Source organism: Coregonus clupeaformis, unplaced genomic scaffold (assembly GCF_020615455.1).
Source record: "Coregonus clupeaformis isolate EN_2021a unplaced genomic scaffold, ASM2061545v1 scaf0810, whole genome shotgun sequence".
NCBI classification, from domain to species: domain Eukaryota; kingdom Metazoa; phylum Chordata; class Actinopteri; order Salmoniformes; family Salmonidae; genus Coregonus; species Coregonus clupeaformis.
In genome coordinates, this window is record NW_025534265.1 from 174,215 (window position 1) to 188,989 (window position 14,775).

Consider the following 14,775-nt stretch of genomic DNA (forward strand, 5'->3'; position numbering starts at 1 on the left):
CTTTTAGAAACTGCCTTGGTAAAATTACAAATAGTTCCAAATTATACAGCAAATAAAGCTAATTATTGACACCATAAAATATGAATGGAAGACATTTTCAAGGCGGGGTTTAAATGCTGGTTCATGGCTGCACAGTTTTAGGACAGGTCTGATTTATAACTGGAAACATGCATACAGATGTATGGCATGCGCCAAGTTTATAAATCTCAACATTTTTGTATATGCGCAGACTTTTCATAAATGGCACACACAGGAATTGAATGTGAAATGTACGTTACTGTTATAAATGAGGCGCCTGTGGAGCAGACAGATATATGAATATCTAGCTCTGCAGCCCTGTGCATGGAGGCAGCTGAGTCAATTCCACTGGTAGCTCCACTGTACTGATCCCCTGCTTTCTATCTTTCTGTCTATCACAATTTTCCAGCTCTTAGTTTTAGTCTCTGCTGTCTCTGCATGTGATAAATAAACTGAAAAGATTACATATCTTCTCGGTCTGTGTCATTGCCGAGTCCTAATGTATCCTGTTTTATAACAGCAGCTTCACTAACTGCTCCACACAGACTCCACAGCTGATCACCCCACTCTGTCTTTGGACCCAGAGCCCACACATATTAAAGAAATACAGGAGGAACTCAGGACCAGTCAGGAGAAAGAGCAGCTTCAATGGCTGGATGCGGATATCATAGAGTTCATATTCACTGCTTCCTGTGTGAAAAGTGATGTTACGAAACCAATTAGCCTACTGATTTGGCTGCACTCGTTATATCTAGGGGTAAAAGCTTATACGACTAGGTGTTGAATGTACAGTGTGTACCCGGGAGACAGCAACCTTACATTAGTTTGGCTTGACAAGTGAGTTTGAACAAAAATAAAGCTAGGTCATAGCAAGTGTTTCTGGACTTTTACTGTGGTCAAATAGCTTAGAGTGGGTCCAATGGACACTATATGGTAATATTGCACTGTACAGAAAAAAGGATTGATTGTGTGCCCAAAAAAACATGGTCCAATCTACTCCGTATAATCCCTAGAATACAAAACAGGTAAATTGAACAAATAGCTAGGTCTTCGCTAGTGTTGCTGGACTTTTACTGTGGTCAAATAGATTCGCGTACGGCCCCTGGACACTATATGGTACAAATATTGCACTGTACAGAACAAATATTGATTCTATATCCATAAAACCATGTTCCAGTCTACTCACTAAAGTCCCTAGAATACAAAACAGGTGAGTTTTAAGAAAAATAGCGAGGTCATAGCATTTTAATAACTGCATTCTCTGGTTTAGTGCACGCTTTCACATTAGTCCCAAGCCGTTGCAGTTGTCAGGAGTCGCCTGTATTACAATGTGTTTTCTTTCAGTTCATACAATAAATGATCATCCAAGATTACCCTTTTACTAATTAACACTTCCCCACATGAAGTTATCCATTTCCATCATCACTGGTCTGTAGTGAAACTCCATCCACATGGGAGTGCTGTGATGGGTTTATGAGCTCACCACCCACTGAAACAAACAGAAGAAGAAGATAATACGGAAGTAAAACGGGTAGCGGGTTTGTGGGACCCATTCTTTCCTCTTTAACGAAGCGAATACTAACTGAATATCCAACTCTCAGTCGACTGAAAATGTCTAAACTACAGTTGTTGCATGTGTTTTTAAATGAGCGTTTAACGGCGGCTGCTGTGGAGATTTTCGGAGCAGTTGAGAAAACGGTAGTGGAGTACCAGGAGGAGAATTATCGTCTACGGAGACTACTGCGGATAACGCCGGACATAAAACAATGTAAAATAGCTCGTATCATTTAGATCTATGCTGCCGTACAATTGCAAACAGCAGTAACTACACATTTGGTCAACATTTTGTTGAGACCCAAATTAAGCTTTGTAGTATCTGTTTTATCTTGTTACAAAGTGTCCTGGTTCAATTATTTTCTGTTTAAGAGAAACTGGAGTTTCAAATTTGCAATAACTAACGTTAACGTTGGTTGTTCAGAGAAGGGTGCAATTGCGGCCCACAATTCGGGGCGTTTCAGCATGTGGGCATTTCTGCATCTGCAGGAACCTTGCTTCATCCTGCAACGCCATTGTTAGGCTGGACAATAGACAAAATTCACCCAAGGCTGAAAAACCGCAATAGAACGTTGGCTAAGCTGGAACACTAGCGTGAGCCCATAGCAAATGAATTGAATCGAACGTTCCCAGGGCCTGTTTTTACTGGAATGATGCTTAGAATTCAATTTTGCCTAAAATGGAACAAAAAAATTTATCTGTTCTTAGGACAAAACTGAAGAAAAAAAAACTTGTGTAGAAAGTAAACATCTGCACCTCGATGGTGTCAACTGTGCTTATGTCTGCGTAATGAGGAAGACATTTCTGGTCTAGTGATCGATGACAACCGAGCTCGCTTTCCAGACTTACATAATTACAAAGAGGAGATTCTCCTGATTTAAAATGGTGTCCGACTTGAACAAATCTAAATATACACATTGAGAGATATTTGGCGAAATAGACCGGCATACTTCTCCATAGGAAAAAAATGGGCGGAGCTCAGGGTTCCAAGGGCAAAAAGTATTTTGGTGCTAGCATTTGATGACAACCGAGCTTGCTGCCCAGACTTACATAATTACAAAGAGGAGATTCTCATGATTTAAAATCGTGCCCGACTTCAAAAAATCAAAATATACACATTGCGAGATATTTTGCAAAATAAACAGACATGCCTATATTTCCCCTATAGAAAACAATGGGACGACCTCAGAGTTCAATGAGTAATTGTTTGTTGTTGTAGTTTTAACTACCAGCGTGGGCAGGTCTCATTGCCAAGAATAGCGAAGCAGGCATTGTGACATAGAACGTTCTGAAGGAAAGTTGGTGCCACAGTGCTCTATTTAACTAATAGGAGCTGGCAGGGTGAAAAATGCCCTAAAATAAGGCCTGTTTTTTCGTGATTACTTTGAATCTACGAGAAGCAGCTGGGACATATGGTAATATTATGAAACTGGGCTCCACGGCAGATGCAATGAAAGTTTTTATCCGAAAAAAGCGTTGTTAAAAATGTAATGTGTCCAGCCTACCATTGTTTACAGACAGCTCGTTGCGGACGCTTCCTTAACCAGGCGTCCTTTATAAACCAAATCGAAACTATTTTGTTTCACCAAAATAATGTTTCCAGTCGAGGCATATTAAGTATATCTAGGAACAATGCTTACTATTAGATGTGTTGAATGTGCCCTTCCGTATAAAATAAGTGTTTAAAACAGTTTATCTAGGGTCTCCCATTTTCTGCCAGTGGTCGGGGCATTCTAGACAACACAGTCGCGCGAGAGTAAGTTACAATAATCTCCCACTTCTACAGGCGGAAAATTGGAGACCCTGGATAAAAACCTGTTTTAAATGCATATTTGTTAGCGAAGGACACATTCAACATGTCGAATTGTAAGTATTGTGAGATGGCTCTGTTGACTGTAAAAGTTATTTGGGTGAAACCAAATAGTTTAGAAATATTTTTTACCTTATGGCGGAAAATGCTTAAATACAACATTCAAAATGTGAAAACATAATTACATAAAACCGTTAAATACATTTGGAATGTAATTAGAACTCAAACTGTTTCCATCAAAAAGAAAAGCAACAAGAAAGTTGGTTCAACACATTTAGAGTGTAGATACTGCACCTTGCTTTTGCATTACCCATGTAGTAGTTTAAGGGGCAGATCAGTGGTCAGGGTTGACATGCATAAAAAAATTACTTCATAATAAGATAATGCATTACCACTTACATTGCCTTAAGAAAGAATTCACACCCCTTGACTTTTTCCACATTTTGTTGTTACAAATTGGGATTATAATTAATTGAATTGTCAATTCAATTAATGATATGCTCTACAGAAAATACTGTCAAGTGGATGGAAAAATTCTAACATAAAAAAAAGAAAAGTATTCAGCCCCCTGAGTCAATACATGTTAGAATCACCCTTGGCAGCGATTACAGCTGTCTTTTTCGGTAAGCACACCTGGATTGTACAATATTTGCACATTATTCATTTTTTAACTCCTCAAGCTCTGTCAAGTTGGTTGTTGATCAAATTTATTGAAAATGAAATACAGAAATATCTCATTTACATAAGTATTCACACCCCTTTGCTATGACGCTCCAAATTTGAGCTCAGTTGCATCCAACTTCCTTTGATCATTCTTGAGATATAATTACAACTTTGATTGGAGTTCACCTGTGGCCAATTCAATTGTTTGGACATGATTTAGAACAGGGATGGGCAACTAATTGCATTCTAAACTGAAGACTATGATTAGTTGAATATTGAAGTTAGGTGTGTTAGCTAGTGCTAGAAATAAAACACACCTGTCTATATAAGGTACGACAGTTGACAGTGTATGTCAGACCAGAAACTACCATGAAGTCCAAGGAACTGTCTGTAGAGCTCTGAGATAGAATTGTGATGAGGCATATATCTGGGAAAGGGTATAAAGCCATTTCTAGAGTGTTGAAAGTTTCCAAGAGCACAGTGGTCTCCATCATTGGTAAATTGAAAAAATATGGAACTACCCAGACTCTGCCTAGAGCTGGCAGTCCGACCAAACTGGGCAAGAAGGACCTTGGTCAGGGAGCTGACCAAGAACCCAATGACTACTCTGACAGAACTACAGAGTTCCTTGGCTGAGATGGGAGAACCTGCCAGAAGGACAACAGTCTCTATTGCACTTCACCAATCTGGGCTTTATGGGAGGGTGGCCAGAAGGAAGCCACTTCTGAGAGCATAAGGCAAAAGATTCTGTGGTCTGATGAGACATAAATGTAACTATTTGGCCTGAATGCAAAGCGCTATGTCAGGACAAAACCAGGCACAGCTCATCACCTGTCTAACACCTACCTTACCATGAAGCATGGTGGTGGCAGCATCATGCTTTGGGGATGCTTTTCAGGGCAGGGACTGGCAGACTGGTAAGGATAGAGGGAACAGTGAATGGAGCCAAATACAGGCAAATCCTTGATGAGAACATGCTTCAGAGTGCAAATGATTTACGTTCCAACAGGACAATGACCCAAAGCATACAGCCAAAGCAATGCTGGAATGGCTTCAGAATAATAATGTAAAAGTCCTTGAGTGGCCCAGCCAAAGCTCGAACTTGAATCCCATTGAAATTCTGTGGAAAGACTTAAAGATTGCTGTTCACCGCCGCTCCCCATCTAATTTAAAAGAGCTTGAGAAAATCTGCAAGGAAGAATGTGAGAAAATCCCCAAAACCAAAGCTGATACAGACATACCCAAGATGACTCAAAGCTGTAATCGCCGCCAAAAGAGCTTCTACAAAGTATTGACTCGGGTGTGAATACTGATGTAAATGAGATATTTCTGTATTTCATTTTCAATAAATAAAAATGTCTAAACATGTTTTCACTTTGTCATTATGAGGTATTGTGTGTAGATGGGTTATATTTTTAAAATGTATTTAACCCATTTTGAATTTAGGCTGTAACACAACAAAATGTGTAAAAAGTCAAAGGGTGTGAATACTTTCTTAAGGCACTGTATGTACCTACACCATATTTGGCTGGACAGCAAAAAAAACTTTATAGCCATTTTTCTCAGTTTCATTGTTTGCGTAGTTACTGCTCTTTGCCTTTGTAGGGCAGTATAAATATCTAGTTAAAACTAAACTCAATATCTTCTCTTTTAAGTCAACACAGCTTGCCCATAATGTTTGCACTGCAGTGACGAACCAGGGATATAGCTTGAAAATGTACCTCAATCCAGGGATGGAAGGTGTTGCTGTACTCCTTGATTTTTGTGGCTGGGATAATGATACAAGTAGAAGATTGAAATACTGCTTGTTTTTAATTAAATTGCCTTTTTCTTCAGCATACTAATGCTAAAGCAGCCCATTGGATTCCACAGCCTTCCTGCAGCTACTCACCCAAACACTAGGCATCACATTTTCATGGAATCCAATGGGCTGCTTTAGCATTAGCAAGCCTTTATAGAACAGTTTCTTATGTATTTTTGTTTACTGTGCATGATTAAAAAGTTGTCTGTCACAAAAAACTTCTTGAAATAGCATATTGCTTGGTATGTACACTCAGGCATGTCTAAAGGCTGTAGGTCTATATATCATAGAGATCTATAATTCAGTTGTATCATTCAGATGTTCTATTTAATTCTGTGGTATACAAATAACCTCTGCTCCTACTCGGCTTCCCTCCAGACTCCTTGCAGCTCTCTCTTGCTGTCTCTGAAGAGAATGTTCCCCTTGAGCAGCAGCACTTTGATCAGGAGTGGAGCCCCAGTCTGGGGCAGGAGGACCTAGAACCCACACAGATTAAACAGGAACATGAGGAATTTAGGACCATTCAGGAGGAAGAGCAGCTTCAAGGGCAGGAGGCTGATATCATAGAGTTCAAATTCCCTCATATTTGTGTGAAAAGTGAATGTGACCAGGAGAACCCACTTCATTCCTTTACTCTTCCCCAAACTCAGACTGTGGAGAACAGAGAGAGTGCCTCTAAACCAGTGGATCTCACACATTTTGTCACTGTTACCCACCTAAAGGGTCTTGACATTCCCTGTGACCCTCCAGATAATCAAAACAATGCCTCCAGCCACAGCTCAGCTGTAAGCAGCGACCCAGTAGGACTTAACAGCAGCCCACCATTGGATCCCAACCTATCAATGGGGGAACACTGTTCCAAACCCAGCACCACGTCTAGAAAAACTCACCGCTGCTGTGACTGTGGAGAAACGTTTGCTCTGAAAGCTGACCTGCAGGGGCATGTGACTCTTGCCAAGAAGAGACCCAGCGAATGCCGCCTCTGCAAAAAACACTACAACTCCACCTGTAAATTGAAGGCCCATGTCAGACTCTGTCACGTGGAGAAACTCTTCACCTGCCCCTTTTGTGGAAAGACCTTCAAACTCAAAGGAGATCTGTCCAGACATATGAGGATTCACACAGGAGTGAAACCATTTAGCTGTGGAGACTGTGGAAAGAGTTTCAATCAGAAGGGGCACCTAACTGAACATATAAGGACTCACACAGGAGAGAAACCATTTAGCTGTGGTGACTGTGGGAAAAGCTTCATTCAGAAGGGGGACCTAAGGAGGCATATACTGACTCACACTGGAGAGAAACCATTTAGCTGTGGTGACTGTGGGAAAAGCTTCAATCGGAAGGGGAACCTGAATTTGCACATACTGACTCATACAGGAGAGAATGACCACAAAGAAAGAAACAAATAAAGAAAACAGGATGGAAACACAAAGAAGAAACAAATTAGGACAAAGACATCTTGTCAGAAGATGGACAACACTCTTTGGAAAAGCAAAGCAACTTTGGATCATTCATTCTGTGAGTTTCAGATAAATAGATGTGTCATGAATTGACTTTTGTAAAACGTTCTATGTAAATAAAGTTTGATTTGATCTAACAGTACAGAGTAGTTGAAAACTCAAGGTCTGCTGTTCAAAGTCTCTTGATGTATTCACATCATTATAAACAGGAATTCCAGCTCGTTTGGTTTTGGAATGTCTGGAGAATAGTCTGACAGATGTTATTGACATTAATGTATACTCCAAGAAAATGTGTCCTTGCATTTGTCCAATATCCATTTTCATCAATTTTGTCTTAATGCTGCTAATTTATGATACTGTTAATGTTCATACAGTGTATATGGTAGGCAACTACAGACTGATCTATGGTCATGGTTATGAGTAGGATTTGTGAAGCCAGTGGAGGGTAAGCTGATCCTAGACCTGTATGTGGTCCTCTGTAGCTCAGCTGGTAGAGCACGGTAGTGGGTTTGATCCCCGGGACCACACGTACACAAAAAATGTATGCAAGCATGACTGTAAGTCGCTTTGGATAAAAGCGTCTGCTAAATGGCATATTATTATATTATATGTCTAAGGGCAATGTCTAGACCTTTATGACCCAGGACTGTGGCCATACCCCTCTTTGTTGTATGTTCCCCCTGAATCGCTACATCACCAAACATAGAAACAAGTCAGCAGCACTAACTGGAGATACTGTCCTCAGACATTGAAAATCTAGGGCTCGATTCAATCCATATCACGGAAGATCTGTGGTATAGTGCAGCTGATATTTAAAGGTAATTTCCGATTGTGTAGACATATGCAGTTTTTACTGTGAATGCAATCGCCGTGATGGCAGGAACATTGCCTTTAAATTTCAATCGCGCTATGCCATGGATAATAATAATATGCCATTTAGCAGACGCTTTTATCCAAAGCGATTTACAGTCATGTGCGCATACATTTTTACGTATGGGTGGTCCCGGGGATCGAACCCACTACCCTGGCGTTACAAGCGCCATGCTCTACCAATTGAGCTACAGAGGATCTTCTGCGACATAAATTGAGTTGAGACCCTAATTCCATAGCCCTATACCAAGATTTCGATCCCTTTCATACACAGACCGAAATCCCACTCATTTACCATGCCTGCTTCTTTTTGCATGCTTTTTCATATATCTGAAAGGGGTAGGTGGTAAAAAAAACAAGGAAAAATAAAATCCACCTAAAGACCTAGGACTCTATTCAATCCATATCGCGGAAATTTAGCGTTACAGCGTTATTGAAATTTAAAGGCAATGTTAGCGGAGACTGCATTCATGGTAAACGCTGCATATGTCGGCTCAATCAGAAAATACCTTTACATTTCTAACGGGCAATCTGTAACGCTTCAGCAATACCGATTGAATAGAACCCCTAGTCATGATTCCTGCATTTTCACAGACCCTGTAACCAAAATACAGGTATCAGGTCTGTGTGAACGGTTCTTTGTGTTTTAGCAGGTAACTTCATTAACACTTCCTTGGATTAACACCTCCCTAATTTGAAATGCAAACAGTCGCCATGGTTTAAAAACACTTCCCTGCCCCCAACCCTCCCAATTTGTCAGTTACCCACTGATATGTATAATATGGGTAAATAAAGGGCTGTTTGAAAGGGGGTCATTTAAACATTGCTTTATCTTTTTATTTTTTACAGGTAATATACTACATCTTCTGTCTGAAATGGGTATTGTAGTGATAAGCTAAACCAAGCTGCATTTCTATGGTAAGATTCAGTAATACCTGCAACTCAACAGTAAAGGGTTTGATGATGATGCATTTGCTAGATCTCTAGTGCTGTTGATGTCAGAATTGCACTCTTCTTGGGACAGCAGTTGTTTATATAGTCTACCAGCGCCGTATACATGTATCTGGCACTGGTAATAGTCTACATCAGTGAATGTCAATCTGGGATAGTTACCCCTCATACTTGGACTATCCACAGGGGGTACTAAGGAAGACTCATAACATAAGCCTAAGTGATTGGTTGGTTGCACATGAGGGTACTTCGGGCAGAGCAAAATGTGATTGGAGATTCAAGAACGACTCTCATGGAACGGCGGGGACTGTGAGGGGACAAAGACCCACACAGACACATTCTAACACACATCATTGTTTAGCTGTATTGTTTGTGTATCAGTGTATTTTACATTTGTGTGACTGTCCTTGTCTATCAGTGTATCAGTGTTTTGTTACTTGTCAGGTTTTGTGTTTTTTTGTGGACAACCAGGAAGTGTTTCTGCTGCTTTTGCAAATGCTAATGGATATCCGCCCCCACAAAATATGATTTTTTTTACTGACATTTTCTTGATTTAAAATGGTTTATGACTGCATCTAGTGGCTGCTTGTAGAAGTGCATGAGACAAAATGGACCACAGAAATGCAATGTAACAGCACTGGTTGGGAAAGCTTGGCCCAGATGGACATACAACAGGGTAGGTCATGAACCCGCAGGGAACCCTTGTTGTGGTCAAAATACAGTATACATTTATTTCCAATGGAGCACACCTACTCAGAAAGTGCAATGTGCAGGTAGCTCATTCTACAAGTGCATACTGTACCTCACACAAGTATATCCTCAAGTTACTCTTATGAAAACAGTCACAAAGTGAAATATCATTGATAAGTAGAGGCGTGTTATTGATAAGCAGTGTCATATTTTGGTTGCTTGGTTGATGTTTATTACAGACATACCCTCTACCAACACCACCACCTCCCTTCCTGAGGCCAGGATGGCCAGGATATCCCTGTGGTCCTCAACCTGTGCTAAGAAACTTATATGCAAAGGTGAGTAAAGACAGTCTCTTTTAACAGCAATGAGCCTATAGAGGCCTGGCATGTATGACTTTGAGTAAGAGTGAGAGTCACTAACAGGAATAGTGTCAATTATTGTGAATGAGGCTTTACTGATGCTGTAGCCCTGTACTAAGCAGAGATGATTGAGGTTTGTTCTTCTGTCCTACCTGTCACAGATCCACAGAGCAGATATGTGGATGTCCTGGGCCAGGAATGGAAGACCAGTCCCGTGACTGAACGTCCTTCTGTCTCCAATGAACCAACTCAAACTCCTGTATGTGGTCCAGTGCCGACCAACATTGGAGCCCCTGGGTGTAAAGTCCAAGACCAGCAGAGAGGGCTGGCTTGGCTTCGGGTGTAAGAAGGACCACCTCCCAGATGACCACAACAAATCTTCATGACCTGTCGAGAAACATTAGTGGAATAATACACCGAACGCAATACAGAGGACACAGAGTTTGTAATTCGGAAATGGTTGAAGATTGAAAACGATAGATGGTTAAAGACTGATTCTCATTCCTATCATCTTCTTCCACAGATTGTGTGGGATCAGAATCTCAATAGATGGGTGGATAAGAGCGCAGCACAGCTGCGCAGGAGGTGGTATCAACTTTCTACTGTCATTTTAAATCAGAGCATTGTAATTGTATTTGAACTGTGAGCATGTTATTATATGGTTGGGTACTACTTGTTTTTACATTTTGTCAATATTTTATTTTACAGAGCAAGCCTCCACCACTAATGGGGATGTACCTACCTCCACCAATGGGGAATGCAGGCTATCTGCGGGACTCTGGTGGTCCTCCCAAGGGTAATAAATATGTACTCTGTAAAGCAAGTGAATAATAATAATAATTTATTAAACTTTTATAGCGCTTTTCATAGAATCTAAATATACACTGCTCAATAAAGGGAACACTTAAACAACACAATGTAACTCCCAAGTCAATCACACTTCTGTGAAATCAAACTGTCCACTTAGGAAGCAACACTGATTGACAATAAATTTCACATGCTGTTGTGCAAATGGAATAGACAACAGGTGGAAATTATAGGCAATTAGCAAGACACCCCCAATAAAGGAATGGTTCTGCAGGTGGTGACCACAGACCACTTCTCAGTTTCTATGCTTCCTGGCTGATGTTTTGGTCACTTTTGAATGCTGGTGGTGCTTTCACTCTAGTGGTAGCATGAGACGGAGTCTACAACCCACACAAGTGGCTCAGGTAGTGCAGCTCATCCAGGATGGCACATCAATGCGAGCTGTGGCAAGAAGGTTTGCTGGGTCTGTCAGCGTAGTGTCCAGAGCATGGAGGCGCTACCAGGAGACAGGCCAGTACATCAGGAGATGTGGAGGAGGCCGTAGGAGGGCAACAACCCAGCAGCATTACCGCTACCTCCGCCTTTGTGCAAGGAGGAGCAGGAGGAGCACTGCCAGAGCCCTGCAAAATGACCTCCAGCAGGCCACAAATGTGCATGTGTCTGCTCAAACGGTCAGAAACAGACTCCATGAGGGTGGTATGAGGGCCCGACGTCCACAGGTGGGGGTTGTGCTTACAGCCCAACACCGTGCAGGACGTTTGGCATTTGCCAGAGAACACCAAGATTGGCAAATTCGCCACTGGCACCCTGTGCTCTTCACAGATGAAAGCAGGTTCACACTGAGCACATGTGACAGACGTGACAGAGTCTGGAGACGCCGTGGAGAACGTTCTGCTGCCTGCAACATCCTCCAGCATGACCGGTTTGGCGGTGGGTCAGTCATGGTGTGGGGTGGCATTTCTTTGGGGGGCCGCATGTGCTCGCCAGAGGTAGCCTGACTGCCATTAGGTACCGAGATGAGATCCTCAGACCCCTTGTGAGACCATATGCTGGTGCGGTTGGCCCTGGGTTCCTCCTAATGCAAGACAATGCTAGCTGGAGTGTGTCAGCAGTTCCTGCAAGAGGAAGGCATTGATGCTATGGACTGGCCCGCCCGTTCCCCAGACCTGAATCCATTTGAGCACATCTGGGACATCATGTCTCGCTCCATCCACCAACGCCACGTTGCACCACAGACTGTCCAGGAGTTGGCGGATGCTTTAGTCCAGGTCTGGGAGGAGATCCCTCAGGAGACCATCCGCCACCTCATCAGGAGCATGCCCAGGCGTTGTAGGGAGGTCATACAGGCACATGGAGGCCACACACACTACTGAGCCTCGTTTTGACTTGTTTTACGGACATTACATCAAAGTTGGATCAGCCTGTAGTGTGGTTTTCCACTTTAATTTTGAGGGTGACTCCAAATCCAGACCTCCATGGGTTGATACATTTGATTTCCATTGATACTTTTTGTGTGATTTTGTTGTCAGCACATTCAACTAGGTAAAGAAAAAAGTATTGAATAAGATTATTTCATTCATTCAGATCTAGGATGTGTTGTTTAAGTGTTCCCTTAATTTTTTTGAGCAGTGTATATCAGGCCAGGTCAATCAATAGAGGCCAAGTCTTTGAATGCTGCATCCTTCGAAGATGGAGAGGGTCAGTTCATGGCTTGAGCTGGTCAGAGGATGGTAGATGATGGTGAAAGAGTCTGCTGATGATCTTGAAGAGGGCAAGTATGGGAACCAGCCTGAGTCTTATAGCCACTGGACAACTCCTCTTCCATTCGTTTGTTTTGGAATGTCTCTCAGGGTTATGGTCAGACTGATGTTATTTATACATAAAAAATATACTTTCCAGAAAATATCTCCTTCCATTTGTCCAAGATTTCAATTTCGTCTTACTGCTGCTCATTTATGATATTGTTTGAATTTTTTGGGAAGTAATGATATGGGTCATTCTACAGATTCGGTGACATTTCAGTATTGTCAGTGTCCCAAGATGTACTAGTGTTATAACTTGTCAGAACATTTATCAAACTACACTTAAATTACAACATTTCAAAGTTTTACATGTTTTTAATATGGAGTAGAGAATATGATTTTAAACAGAGATGAATTTCAATACTTATATGTTTGCTTTTCTTAGGAGTATTAAGAATTTCGCCTGTCCCTATTGACCATCATGCAAATGGCGTGACTCATTTTGAGTACACAGTGTTAAATAATAATGCTTTTTTTTGTTAAATTAATTGTATATGCCCCCTTATTATGCATAATCCATTTTCTCAGCATAAGACATTTTATTTTCTGAGAAATTCAGGCTTTTACCCCTGTCCTTGTATTTCTTTCAACCCCGTAACGCAACAATACCCCCACTCACAATTAAATAATGGTTTGATCCTGTGGACATCATTTATGAGGAAGTGACATCATACAAGTCTTCAGAGAAGCCTGGTGTGACAAATGGTAAGCTGCTCTCTCACTTTTTATAAATATTTCATGTTTTTTAAGCACATATGGGCTTTGTCAATCTCAGGTATTCAACTCTGTTGGGGGGGAATTCATAGTTAAGATTTTACCAAGAATTGTTTTTATAGCTATGAAGTATAACAATGTCTTTTGTTGAATAAGGCCATGTGGCACACTGCTAGCTGCTAGCATCCCGAATTAGCAACAGATTAGCACAAAATCTTCAACCCTGTCACATTCAACCCCATCACATTTTTCAATGTTACGGGGTTGAATGGCTGTTACAGGGTTGAATAGCTGTTAAATCTTAGCAATATTTAATGTATATTGCTTAATGCCAATCATATTTTCTTGTTGAATGTTTGTTGTTTACGGTTTTACAGTATCAACTAAAAGTACGAGGAATTTTTGAAAATAATAACTTAAAAAAAGTGACAATTAATTTGTTCTCTCTCCTATATACATTGACATATTTAGGAGTATTATCTGCAAGTTCATGTTCATTTTACTACATAGTGATTAAAAGGATACAATATTTAGTCTTGAAGAGTAAGCAGTAAAAGTCACTGTGAAGGATGAGGTAAACATGACGCAGGAACAACTAGTACAGTTGTTTCATACGCTCCTCTTTAGGTTTCGGAAACATCTTTTCAACATTAAACAGCAGTATGCTTACTGTCGCGAACTCAAGAAAAACATGTCTGCAGATGAGTGCCTTATCCATATTGATTTTTCAGAAAACTTCACCTGCAGATATGGGACAGAGATACAGTCTGTTCACTTTGGTTCATCTCATGAACAGGCCGTCCCTCCACACAGGTGTCCTCTACGTTGGACAGAATCAGCAACCAACTTGCTTCACCACCATTTCTCCATCAAGGAATAAGGCTCCTCCTGCTATCTGGGCACACCTCAGTCCTGTGCTTGATGACCTGCAACATACCCACCCCAACATATCAACAGTACACTTCTTCAGCGATGGCCCTTGTACCCAGTACAGGCAAAAAGGCAATTTCTTTCTGTTCAGCACAGAACTGGCCAAGAGGGGCTTGAGGGCAGGGTCTTGGAATTTCTTTGAAGCAGGGCATGGAAGGGAGCACCAGATGGTGTTGGTGCAACCCTAAAAAGAACCGCAGACAGGCTGATAAGTCAAGGATGTGACATCCCAAATGCTCATACTCTGTACAGGGTCTTAGAGGAGAACAACACTGCCATCAAGCTTTACTTCATTGAAGACGAGGCCATCGAGAAAGCCGTCCAAGGTATGCCAGCCAATTTG

At 41.3% G+C, this 14,775-nt stretch overlaps 1 protein-coding gene across 1 annotated transcript; it reads left to right on the top strand.

The window, feature by feature from the left end:
* Positions 1-1,541: 1,541 nt before the first annotated feature.
* Positions 1,542-7,813, top strand: LOC121562744 (zinc finger protein 184-like). Its single transcript, XM_041874925.2, has 2 exons — positions 1,542-1,786; positions 6,225-7,813. The coding sequence occupies exons 1-2, from the start codon at positions 1,630-1,632 to the stop codon at positions 7,253-7,255; spliced, it is 1,188 nt and encodes a 395-aa protein (XP_041730859.2). The 5' UTR covers positions 1,542-1,629; the 3' UTR covers positions 7,256-7,813.
* Positions 7,814-14,775: the final 6,962 nt, after the last annotated feature.